Consider the following 13,464-nt stretch of genomic DNA (forward strand, 5'->3'; position numbering starts at 1 on the left):
TTCTGAATTTATGCACTTTTCCCATTTTCTCCCTTATAGCTGATGCCTTACGGTGCTTTTTCACTGAGAGTAAATTGACACAAATTAATTGCCATCACTCTATCAAACCATTTTATCAGCCCTCTATTAGGCTGCAGTCCCACAGCTCATATGATTTCTAAATGCATGTACCCCAACTTTTCTTTGCTCCTCGAGGTACAGATTTCTTCTCTGTGTATATGACCTGAGGGTGTTGGTTTGAAACGGCGTGGCAATGGAGTCCTTGCAATGGAAAAAAAAAAAAAATCAACATTAAACGCCTATAAAACACTGACAATTAAGCACATCTTAAAAATACAGGATGCATAAACACAAGGTTAACAAGAACAGCTTTGCATAAGCGGCATATTTCAGACACAGAGACAAGGGGCTTCATTCAGTCGGACCGTTTGAGCATTTTCCCCTGAATACTAATGTTTCTGCCTGCATACCCATTCAAATTTGTCAAAAGTGGGTGAATGTTGGTAAAAATGCAACTCCAAGGACAGCACAGACTGAATCAAGTCCACAGCCAAAACAAAGACAACAACCTGAGAGGAGAATGGGAATGTAGTTAAATGAACAGCTACAGTATATCTCAATGCCAAAAAACAATGTTCATTCAAATCAAAGAGTCAGTGCTGGAGGAAAAAACAATGGAGGATGGCTGTTGTATATGTATCTGGTGGAGGTGGCATCTTCAGGTTTGTGAAAGTACTGTCTTACGTCAAACCAGCATAAAGGAATGCGTATTTTGCAGTCTTGTGATGTCTGTGCTAGGGATTCTCCAAAAAACAAACAATGATTGTTTTTACGCTAGGATTGTGATTCTGATACAGAGAGAAAGAAGGAAGCTGAAGATGCAAACCTGTTCCCTCAGGCGCTTCTCTTCGTATCGCGGGCGCTCGTTGTTGGTTTTGTTCAGCCGCTCGTGGATTTTCTTCTGTTGCTGGGGGCCCCGGCCAAAGAACACGTAGTTTACGAAGGCATATTCGAGCAGGGCCAGGAACACAAACACAAAACAGCCCATGAGGTAGACGTCGATGGCTTTCACGTACGGGATCTTTGGGAGGGTCTCCCTAAGGTGGGTGTTAATGGTTGTCATGGTGAGCACCGTTGTAACACCTGGAAATTGCAAACACAAACATAAATACATTATTATTAGATATAAATCAGTAGTCCTCACCATTAAAGTAAAATATTTGGTCCAAAGTGCAAGGTAATGATTTTGAGTGGGAAGTTTGTGCGCATCTAAACATTGTTTGACAAGTTGCTCCTGCTGGGTAGATTTATAGCTTTCTGTTTTCAATAGAAAGTGAAAATTATGAGTGGTAGTAATGGCTACTTTTTGTAAGTGGGAGATGGCCACTAATCTGTTTATGGCGATTCAAAATTGTGCTTTGCGTAGCATTTTGTACGGCAACATGTTAGAGCAAACTTGTGAGAAACGTTGAAGACAACCTTGCCCTCTGTGTTCACTGAGAATACATTGTGTTGCTGAAACACTGCAGTGGAGATAGAGTCTTACCCAGGGCCACCCGAGCTGCAGAGGCATCGTAGTTGATCCAGAAGGAGACCCAGGAGAGGATGGTGATCAGGATGGAGGGCATGTATGTCTGCAGGATGAAGTAGCCTATGTTCCTTTTAATCCTGAAACTTAACGACAGCCTGGGATAGGAACCTTTCCCAGAGAACAAGAGAGAAGGAGAGAGGATGGAGTGATGGAGTGATGGAGCGATGGAGCGATGAGTGATGGAGCGATGGAGCGATGGCGTGATGGAGCGATGGAGTGATGGAGCGATGGAGTGATGGAGCGATGGAGTGATGGAGCGATGGCGTGATGGAGCGATGAGTGATGGAGCGATGGAGTGATGGAGCGATGGAGTGATGGAGAGGGGCAGAGGAAACACATCAGTGCAGAAAAGGATGAACCGCTGGCACAATTTATGAGTTCCAAAGTCTGCACTTTGACAATGCGCGGGGTAGTCATTTCTCCATTCGTTCAGACTGAGCACTTCATTTCCCCAAAGCAATGGATTCCTTTCCAGGGACAAGTTCGATTCCAATTAAACATGGCAGAAAGTCGCAAGCACAGCAGATTTTTCTGCAAGCCCCCCATCTCAGCAGGCAGCTCCAGCATCCCTCTGAGAATTGTCATGGAGAGCTGCTGTGTTTTTCTCTGTTTAGCACTTTCTCTGTCCTCTAAATATCACCAAAAGGGGATTTAAAAAGGCCCGTAATTGGAGAGCATGTCTTCTCACTACTTAAGTGAGGAGGAGGAACCCACATGAGACTGATGTAGCTAGTGGGGTGAACCTATGGCGCTTAACATTAATGCATGTTGCAGAGAAAAATGTCAGCTCGTTATGATGAGACATTAATTGGTTGCATCGAATCTATTGATTATTCAAACAAGCTCAACAACAAGTTGTTAATGAGAAAGATAGATTCCCCTGTGGCTTTGACTTTCCCCTACTTCAGTGAGAGAGAGAAATGTTTACCGCTATGAATGCATAACTAATTCCCTCAAGGGAGTTTGTATGACCACTTTATCAAAATGAGAGAAAGGGCCTAAGATAGTCATGATGGTTTTAATTTAAAAGGCAATCGACTGTGTGCTACACACAATGAAAAATGACCCTTTCATCTCCCTGGTCTGGTAAATCTTTTAATGAATCAATATCCGGGCATACATATTTTATTCCTTTCTGCTATACCTCGTGAATATAAATAAACAAAGTGCACACACAAGGGCAAGACTACTTAAAGACTAGACTACTAAATTAACTCAAGTTAGCTGTCACATGGAGATTACTTTAAATATTCTGCAGGAAACGTTCTCTGAAGTGTTAAGCAGCTAGTTGGAAGTGCTACCCATTGGAATAACATTAATAACACAAAACAGTGAGTGGAACTGGACTGACAGTTTAACTAATCCTACAAGCAAGCCTACATTCTATCATTGTTAAGTTGAAAAATAACTAACATGTACATACAGGACCATTAAAATGTATTTCTGCATATTTCTTAGAATGTATTGTTATGGCATTACTACCCCTTCAGCACAGATTTGAGATGTGGAGGCCTTACCTGTGGTAAACCTGACCTCCCTGGACACCAGGCGAAGTGCTACGATGGAGAACTGAGGAAGCTCCAGCTTATCCACCCCCGTCACCGCAGTGTCACCTCCGTGCCAGTAGAAAACAATGTCGTCTGTGGTGTACCCATCTGTCTCAGGTTACAGAGAATGGGTGGAGGGGATTTGAGGAGAATGAACAGGTTCAGTACTGGTAGAATATCTCACCTTTGACATTAGGGAAGCAGAATGGACCAAAGCAGAGGAGAATAAGCCTTCGGTCCCTTGGTAACATGGTCACCCACTTAGCTAAACTGTATGACAACAAATCAAAATGTATTTGTCACATGCGCCGTATAGAACAGGTATAGACTTTACTTTGAAAGGTTTACTTATGAGCCCGTTCCCAACAATGCAGAGTTGAAAAGCAAGAATCATTTGCTAAAAATAAAAAATGAAATAGTAACACAATAAAATAACAAACACAGGGCTACATACAAGGAGCACCGGTACCGAGTCAATGTGCAGGGTTACAAGGTAGTTGAGGTAATTGAGATAATATGTACATGTAGGTAGAGGTAAAAGTGACTAGGTAATCAGGATAGATAATAAAAAGTGTGTCTATGTGTGAGTGTGTGTGTGTGGCGTCAATGTGCATGTGTGTGTGTGTTTTGTGTGAGCGTATGTAGTGTATGTGTGTGTGTTGGAGTGTTAGTGTAATATGTTGTGAGTGTGTGGGTAGTCCTGTGATTGTGCATAGAGCTGGTGCAAGAGAGTCAGTGCAAATAAAAAGGGGGTCAATGCAAATAGTCAGGGTAGCCATGTGATTAACTGTTCAGCAGTCTCCGTTTCCTATATTCCACGATCAGCTCTTTCATCTTGCTGACGTTGAGGAAGAGGTTGTTGTCCTGGCACCACACTCCCAGGTCTCTGACTTCCTCCCTGTAGGCGGTCTCATTGTTGTTGGTGATCAGGCCTACACACCGTCGTGTCGTCGGCAAACTTAACAATGGTGATGTATTCGTTTGCGGCCACACAGTCTTGGGTAAACAGGGTGTACAGGAGGGGACTAAGCACGTACCCCTGACGGGCCTGCGTGTTGAGGGTTAGCGTGGCACATGTGTTGTTGCCCACCCTCACCACTTGCCTTTCAAAGCATTTTATGGCTACAGAGTGCTACGGGGCAATAGTCATTTAGACAGGTTACCTTGGCATTCTTGGGCACAGGGACTATGATGGTCTGCTTGAATCATGTAGGTATTAGAGATTGGGTCAGGGAGAGGTTGAAAATGCCAGTGAAGACACTTGCCAGCTGGTCAGCGCATGCTCGGAGTATGTGTCCTGTTAATTTGTCTGGCACTGCATCCTTGTGAATGCTAAACCTAAAGGTCTAACTCACATTGGCTACTGAGAGCGTGATCACACAGTCATCTGGAACAGCTGGTGCTCTCATGCATGGTTCAGAGTTGCTAGCCTCGAAGCGAGCATAGAAGGCATTTAGCTTGTCTGGTAGCCTCATCACTGGGCAGCTTGATCCGGGTTTCCCTAATCCGTGATAGTTTGCAAACCCTGCCACATCCAATGAGCGTCAGAGCTGGCGTAGTAGGATTCGATCTTAGTCATGTATTGACGCTTTTCCTGTTTGTTGGAGGCCGTAACGGGATTTCTTATAATCGTCCGGATTAGTGTCCCACTCCTTGAAAGCGTCAGCTCTTTAGCACAGTGTGGATGTTGCCTGTAATCCATGGCTTCTGGTTGGTATGTGTATGTACGGTCACTGTGGGGACGACGTCGTCGAAGCACATATTCATGTGGTAAACTCCTCAATACCATTGGGATGAATCACAGAATATATTCCAGTTTGTGCAAGCGAAACAACCCTGTAGCTAGGCATTTGCTTCATCGGTCCACTTCTGTATTGAGTAAGTCACTGGTACTTCCTGTTTGAGTTTTTCATTGTAAGCAGGAATCAGGGGGATAGAGTTATGGTCAGATTAGCCCATAGAAACACACTGAATAACAGATGAATCCAGGGAAAAACCGACAGTAAAACATTTAATCAAAAGGAAGTGTTTTGAACTGTGTCCTATATCTGAGAGATACAAAAAAGATCAGATTTGAATGTTTTCTTTTTTTTTACTGTGGAATTACCTGTAGAATTTTGACGTGGAAATACCCTATTCACTTCCATTCATTTTTTGGCCCAGTAACGGATTACCTCCATCGTGTCCATGAGAGTCCCATCTTTCCATAGAGTGGTCATATCAATTTCAAGACCGTTTGGACGCTACAGATGTTACCATGAGAAGACTGATTTTTGAGAGTCTCCTGGTATGACAATCACCGTTTGTAGCTCTGCCACCTTCCACCGGAGATTTGGAAGGCCGACATTTGTGGATGTGGTGGATTGAGACGCAGCCCATGCAAAACAGATATCTCTAGCTTAAAGAGACAAACTTTGACGTGGATTTATTTGAATTATTATGCCTCGAACGGAGCATGGGGGGGGGACCTGAAGCGGAGAAGTACTTTTAATATTTTATATATACACTGCTCAAAAAACAAAGGGAACACTTAAACAACACAATGTAACTCCAAGTCAATCACACTTCTGTGAAATCAAACTGTCCACTTAGGAAGCAACACTGATTGACAATACATTTCACATGCTGTTGTGCAAAGGGAATAGACAACAGGTGGAAATTATAGGCAATTAGCAAGACACCCCCAATAAAGGAGTGGTTCTGCAGGTGGTGAACACAGACCACTTCTCAGTTCCTATGCTTCCTGGCTGATGTTTTGGTCACTTTTGAATGCTGGCGGTGCTTTCACTCTAGTGGTAGCATGAGACGGAGTCTACAACCCACACAAGTGGCTCAGGTAGTGCAGCTCATCTTAGGATGGCACATCAATGCGAGCTGTGGCAAGAAGGTTTGCTGTGTCTGTCAATGTAGTGTCCAGAGCATGGAGGCGCTACCAGGAGACAGGCCAGTACATCAGGAGACGTGGAGGAGGCCATTGGAGGGCAACAACCCAGCAGCAGGACCGCTACCTCCGCCTTTGTGCAAGGAGGAGCAGGAGGAGCACTGCCAGAGCCCTGCAAAATGACCTCCAGCAGGCCACAAATGTGCATGTGTCTGCTCAAATGGTCAGAAACAGACTCCATGAGGGTGGTATGAGGGCCCGACGTCCACAGGTGGGGGTTGTGCTTACAGCCCAACACCGTGCAGGACATTTGGCATTTGCCAGAGAACACCAAGATTGGCAAATTCGCCACTGGCGCCCTGTGCTCTTCACAGATGAAAGCAGGTTCACACTGAGCACGTGACAGACGTGACAGAGTCTGGAGACGCCGTGGAGAACGTTCTGCTGCCTGCAACATTCTCCAGCATGACCGGTTTGGCGGTGGGTCAGTCATGGTGTGGGGTGGCATTTCTTTGGGGAGCCGCACAGCCCTCCATGTGCTCGCCAGAGGTAGCCTGACTGCCATTAGATACCGAGATGAGATCCTCAGACCCCTTGTGAGACCATATGCTGGTGCGGTTGGCCCTGGGTTCCTCCTAATGCAAGACAATGCTAGACCTCATGTGGCTGGAGTGTGTCAGCAGTTCCTGCAAGAGGAAGGCATTGATGCTATGGACCGCCCGTTCCCCAGACCTGAATCCAATTGAGAACATCTGGGACATCATGTCTCGCTCCCTCCACCAACCACAGACTGTCCAGGAGTTGGCGGATGCCTTAGTCCAGGTCTGGGAGGAGATCCCTCAGGAGACCATCCGCCACCTCATCAGGAGCATGCCCAGGCGTTGTAGGGAGGTCATACAGGCACGTGGAGGCCACACACACTACTAAGCCTCCTTTTGACTTGTTTTAAGGACATTCCATCAAAGTTGGATCAGCATGTAGTGTGGTTTTCCACTTTAATTTTGAGTGTGACTCCAAATTCAGACCTCCATGGGTTGATACGTTTGATTTCCATTGATAATTTGTGTGATTTTGTTGTCAGCACATTCAACTATGTAAAGAAAAAAGTATTTAATAAGAATATTTCATTCATTCAGATCTAGGATGTGTTATTTTTGTGTTCCCTTTATTTTTTTGAGCAGTGTGTATATATATATATCTATATATATAGATATCTATATATATACATCTATATAGATATCTATATATATACATCTATATATATATATATATATATATATATAGATATCTATATATATACATCTATATAGATATCTATATATATACATCTATATATATATATATCTATATATATACATCTATATAGATATCTATATATATACATCTATATAGATATCTATATATATACATCTATATATATATATATATATATATATACAGTGCCTTGCAGTGTTCCTTGTTCTTCATGATGCTCTCTGCGCTTTTAACGGACCTCTGAGACTATCACAGTGCAGGTGCATTTATACAGAGACTTGATTACACACAGGTGGATTGTATTTATCATCATTAGTCATTTAGGTCAACATTGGATCATTCAGAGATCCTCACTGAACTTCTGGAGAGAGTTTGCTGCACTGAAAGTAAAGGGGCTGAATAATTTTGCACGCCCATTTTTTCAGTTTTTGATTTGTTAAAAAAGTTTGAAATATCCAATAAATGTCGTTCCACTTCATGATTGTGTCCCACTTGTTGTTGATTCTTCACAAAAAAATACAGTTTTATATCTTTATGTTTGAAGCCTGAAATGTGGCAAAAGGTCGCAAAGTTCAAGGGGGCCGAATACTTTCACAAGGCACTGTATATATATATATACACACACAGTATCATCAATATACACAGTATCATCAAGGGGCCCCATTAGGCCCCATTAGGCCCCTTGATGATGTGAGGCAATTGGCTCTACTGCCTATGGTGAGTCCACCAGTGTCTCCAGGACTCCATCACAATGCCAGTGGAATCAAAGTGAGAAGTATGAGATAGATTTACAGTGCATTCGGAAGTATTCAGACCCCTTGACTTTTTCCACATTTTGTTATGTTATTCTAAAATTGATTAAATGTTTTTTTCCCCTCATCAATCTACACACAATACTCCATAATGCAAAAGCAAAAATAGGTTTTTAGAAATGTTTGCACATTTATTACCAATAAAAAACAGAAATACCACATTTAAATAAGAATTCAGACCCTTTACTCAGTACTTTGCTCAAGCACCTTAGGCAGCGATTACAGCATCGAGTCTTCTTGGGTATGACGCTACAAGCTTTGCACACTTGTATTTTGGGGAGTTTCTCCCATTCTTCTCTGCGACATCAGAATCACCAGGGAGTCAAAGCTACATCAGAATCACCAGGGATTCTAAGCGACATCAGAATCACCAGGGAGTCAAAGCGACATCAGAATCACCCGGGAGTCAAAGCGACATCAGAATCACCCGGGAGTCAAAGCGACATCAGAATCACCCGGGAGTCAAAGCGACATCAGAATCACCCGGGAGTCAAAGCGACATCAGAATCACCCGGGAGTCTAAGCTACATCAGAATCACCAGGGAGTCTAAGCTACATCAGAATCACCAGGGAGTCTAAGCTACATCAGAATCACCAGGGAGTCTAAGCTACATCAGAATCACCAGGGAGTCTAAGCTACATCAGAATCACCAGGGAGTCTAAGCTACATCAGAATCACCAGGGAGTCTAAGCTACATCAGAATCACCAGGGAGTCTAAACTAGAGGGTGAAGTTAGACTGTATGGAGAATTCTGGTCGAATTACTTGGGTTTCATCTCTCAGTAACACCTCAAGCCTGCAGGCATAACACATAATAATGCAGTTAAAATGCATTGTAAGACTTCTCGTTTCAGAAAATATGTGAATTACACATCTGCAACCTATACTGCAAAAGGTTAAATTGCAAATGTGTTTTGTAAATATTGACAGGAACAACATGAAGTAAACAACATGAAATTCAATAGGCTACTAGAGACATACAGTACCGTATGACAGGTCTAAAGGTTGGCTTTTATTTTAAATGTATAGAGAGACTTGAGTTTTTTTTTTTTAACACTAACTGTCTGGGATCATGGGCTGTCCCTAGCTGTGTTATCCAGTGAAAGTGGCAGGGTGATATTCCTGCTGAGATCCCGGAGAAGCCCAGGCAGACAGTTGTGAGAGGGGGAGGGGGTGTTAGCCAGAGTGGGGAGGAATGGGGGTGAAGACGTTTGTATTAAGTCCACCTACAGCTTTCGATTTCCAGGGTGCAGTTCTGTTCGTCGAGCGGGTACCTCCTCAAGTCCATCATGCAAGCTGCTGTGGTGGTTATTCTGGAAAAAAAAGGAGAGCAGAGACATAGAGTGTGAGAGAAAAGGGGGGTAGAGAGAACCGCTGTTACCTTGGTAACCTTTAAGAAATTGTAGCTTAGCCTTGACTGCACGATGTGAATCTTTAAATGAGTAATGTTAGGCAGTTGTCTCGTATTGAAAAAAGGAAAAAAGGAAATGCAATCATTGGCAGTCTAGTGTTGCATACAGACCTGTCCAAGGTCTATTTCTTAGGAGCGAGGGATGAGAAAAGGAGGGGGAAGGAGAGAAAGATACATGTGGGTTCGTTTCTCATAATCTGGCCAACTGTTTGAGACCTTCCATAATAGCCGTGGTCAGCTCTTTATGAATTTTAAATGAATGAAATAGCAGAAGGTGAGGTTGTTGGGAATGTGTTCTGACTGAGGCAAGCGGATTCCAAATAGAGAAGTTGTAATACAAAATGAATGTGTCTCAGTGAGTAGCATTTTTGTGCTCACATAGGTCTTATGACAGCCCTAATCTATGTTGTGACAGCAACTTCATGCACTGGAGATATTAGCTTCATAAATTACACTTCCACTCATAGAAGAAACACAATGAATGAATTCAAACTGTTAAACCACTAACTTCAAACAAAACCATAGGTACATTCTAAGTGTTTCATGTAAACATCTAATTCATTCAAGCCCCAAAGCCAACAACCAAATGCAGAAAGTCAAATATAGCAAGCTTGTTTTATTCCCCTGGGATACATTGAATCAGCTGATTTTTTTTTGTAAAATGTTAGCACCTGTGCATTGAGTTGTGATTGACTGCTATATATACATATATTCATTAAATTCAATTCCAATAAATCCAGACGCCTCGGAAAATCCCACGGGTTACAGATGATTTGTGTGTGATATATTTACCAGTGCAGCACATTTTAATAATTACATCTGCTCTGTTAAATCATACGAGCTTTCGCCTGTTTTCAGGCTTCTGGTTTAAATGAAATACGGAGCTCACTGTTTTGCCTGAATGGAAAAAGTAACTGAGTTACAACTCATCACCCCTGTGTGTTAGATGGACTGCCCATTCACAGAGAGAGTTTGATAGGTACACCGTTTGTGTGTTTTAGGAGGCGAGGGAGAGTGGTGGGGAAGTTCACCCTTTACCACAGCCTATTTTACATTTGGGATCCATCATTTAAGATGCCTAAATCCATGCCGTCTTCTAGGTTGCTGGACAATTCAGCATATAGCAAGAGGTTTGTAGTGTGCAGGCTAATACAAGCCACTACAACTACTGTCAAACACAAGTGTATAGAGTGCAAAAGAAAAAACCATGTTGAGTGTTTTCTGCAGGGGCTATACAACCATGATGAAAACAGAACACAGTTCCATACAGTAAGTCACCTTTTGTGATGACATACTTTTTGACTATCTTCACTTTGTTGTGTTAAGGCATGATGCCGTAGCAAATGTATTCTGACTCTCCCCGAGGCCCAACACACCATAACCTCATCATCACTCCCCTCCGGCTATATCATAGACGAAGGGCATTTCACTCTGCACTGCATATTGTTTTCTCACAGCTTTACTGTACATGACTCCTGTAAAGCAAAGTTGCAACATGTTAGGTGAAGAAACAAAGCCTGTGGCCCCTGGGGCTCCGGCTGCTGTGTTGCTTTGAAAGGGCCCCAAGATGCTCCTCTCCCCCCCAGCAGCCCCCTAGTCATCTGGGTGGGTCCCTGTGAGAACCTCACTGCAGACTCACTGTCTGGGCTGGTTCATTGATGAAACTGGGACATTGTGGTGATGAGGGATTATAAGGTTTTTTGTTGCCTTTTTCTGGGGCACAGAATTCTGGATGGGAAGTGCGCCACCTCCTCCTCCTCACATCCCAGCAAAACAAAATAGCCAGGAATAAGTGGTGTGCTATATTTGTTTGTCTCGTGCAGTACAACAGTGACTACTACATTCGTTCTGTTGCACAATAAAAACATTGTTGTGTCCCTGTGTCGTGCCTGCTGAGAACAGCCCAGGCTTATACTGTAAAAGAAGCTCACATGTCAATCAAACTAACAAGAAAGTATGCTTTTTTACGTCTTCCTGTGAAAGGCAAAGGGGTCATGGTCTTTACGATAAGTCATAGAGGCTCACCTCACCCCAAATCTAAGTCATTACATGTTCATCTCGCTTATCAAAATTAAGAGAACCAATAAATACATTTCCTCAATAACATTTTATTTTTCAAATTATCTTTCTCAAAAAGTTTGTATATCGTCCCATAAAATAATCTGTACTCTTAATACCTCCCCTCCCCACCCCATTTATTTTGTTGATTTGAATTTAAAATTTGGCAATCCCCATGACCCCAGCTTTGAACAGCACTGCCCTACAGTCCCTCTGTACTCTACACAGGATTCTGTGCTCACTTTATGATTCTTTCCTCAATTCATTCCTCCACCTTTTCACCAACTCCCTCTGGGCAGCAGGAGAAGCTACTACCACTTCCACCCCTCCATCCCTCGCTCCCCTGCACCCACAGCTGATTCCACCAAGAGACATATTAAGTAAGCATTTACCAGCCCATTAGTTCCCCCTCTCACTTCCAAACATCATCAAACTCTCTCATTAATACGAAAGTCCCCACATTAAAAAAATACAGTTTTATATATATATATATATATATAGAATACAAACAGTACTTACTATAGAATTATGTACTAAACTGTAGAATACTATAGTAAACACTACAGACCACAAAAACAGTACAGTGAATACTACAGAAATGTCTGCAAAAACGCTATACTCCGCAAAAACACGACAGTAAATACTACAGAAATGTCTGCAAAAACGCTATACTCCGCAAAAACACGACAGTAAATACTACAGAAATGTCTGCAAAAACGCTATACTCCGCAAAAACACGACAGTAAATACTACAGAAATGTCTGCAAGAACGCTATACTCCGCAAAAACACGACAGTAATTACTACAGAAATGTCTGCAAAAACACTATACTCCGCAAAAGCACGACAGTAAATACTACAGAAATGTCTGCAAAAACACTATACTCCGCAAAAACACGACAGTAAATACTACAGAAATGTCTGCAAAAACACTATACTCTGCAAAAACACGACAGTAATTACTATAGTACAGTGCCTTCAGACCCCTTGACTTTTTCCACATTTTGTTGTGCTACAGTCTGAATTTAGAATGAATTAATACCCAATTAATACCCAATAATGTCAGTGGAATTATATATATATATATATATTTTTTACACAAATTCATAAAAAATGATAAGCGGAAATGTCTTGAGTCAATAAGTATTCAACCTCTTTGTTATGGCAAGCCTAAATAAGTTCAGGAGTAAAAATGTGCTTAACGAGTCAATAATAAGTTGCATGGTCTCACTCAGTGTGCAGCAACAGTGTTTAACATGATTTTTGAATGACTACCTCATCTCTGTACCCCACAGATATAATTATCTGCAAGGTCACTCAGTCGAGCACTGAATTTCAAACACAGATTCAACCACAAAGACCAGAGAGGTTTTCCAATGCCTTGCAAAGAACCATTTGGTGGATGGGTAAAAAAAGCAGACATTGAATATGGTGAAGTCATTAATTGAACTTTGGATGGTGTATTCATACAATTAATACACCCAGTCACTACAAAGATACATGCGTCCTTCCTAACTTCCCGGAGAGGAATGAAACCACTCAGGGATTTCTCCATGAATGAAGCCAATGGTGACTTTAAATCAGTTACAGACTTTAATGGCTGTGATCGGAGATAACTGATGATGGATCAACAACACTGTAGTTACTCCACAATACTAGCCTGAATGACAGATTGAAAATAAGGAAATATTCCAAAACATGCATCCTGCTTGCATTAAGGCACTAAAGTAAAACTGCAAAAAGATATGGCAAAGAAATTAACTTTATGTACTGAAAAGTTGATGTTCGGATTACAAAACATTATGTTTGTGTCACGCCTTGGTCATTGTATTTTGTGTTTTTGTCATATGTTAGGGTAGGCCAGGGTGTGACATGGGTTTATATGTTATGTTTCGTATTGGGGTTTGTATT

General features: G+C 42.2%; 1 protein-coding gene across 1 annotated transcript in view; it reads right to left on the reverse strand.

Annotated features, from left to right (window-relative positions):
* Window positions 1–13,464, reverse strand: part of LOC115101300 (gamma-aminobutyric acid receptor subunit beta-4-like) — a 50,574-nt gene that overhangs the window by 1,900 nt on the left and 35,210 nt on the right. Inside the window, exons 5-9 of the mRNA XM_029620673.2 lie at window positions 9,316–9,398; window positions 3,109–3,246; window positions 1,547–1,699; window positions 887–1,143; window positions 172–261 (exon numbers count right to left, since the gene is read on the reverse strand). Of these exons, the coding sequence (XP_029476533.1) occupies window positions 172–261; window positions 887–1,143; window positions 1,547–1,699; window positions 3,109–3,246; window positions 9,316–9,398 (721 nt within the window). The remainder of the gene's footprint in view (window positions 1–171; window positions 262–886; window positions 1,144–1,546; window positions 1,700–3,108; window positions 3,247–9,315; window positions 9,399–13,464) is intronic.

The sequence above is a fragment of the Oncorhynchus nerka genome, linkage group LG19 (genome assembly GCF_034236695.1).
Source record: "Oncorhynchus nerka isolate Pitt River linkage group LG19, Oner_Uvic_2.0, whole genome shotgun sequence".
NCBI lineage: Eukaryota > Metazoa > Chordata > Actinopteri > Salmoniformes > Salmonidae > Oncorhynchus > Oncorhynchus nerka.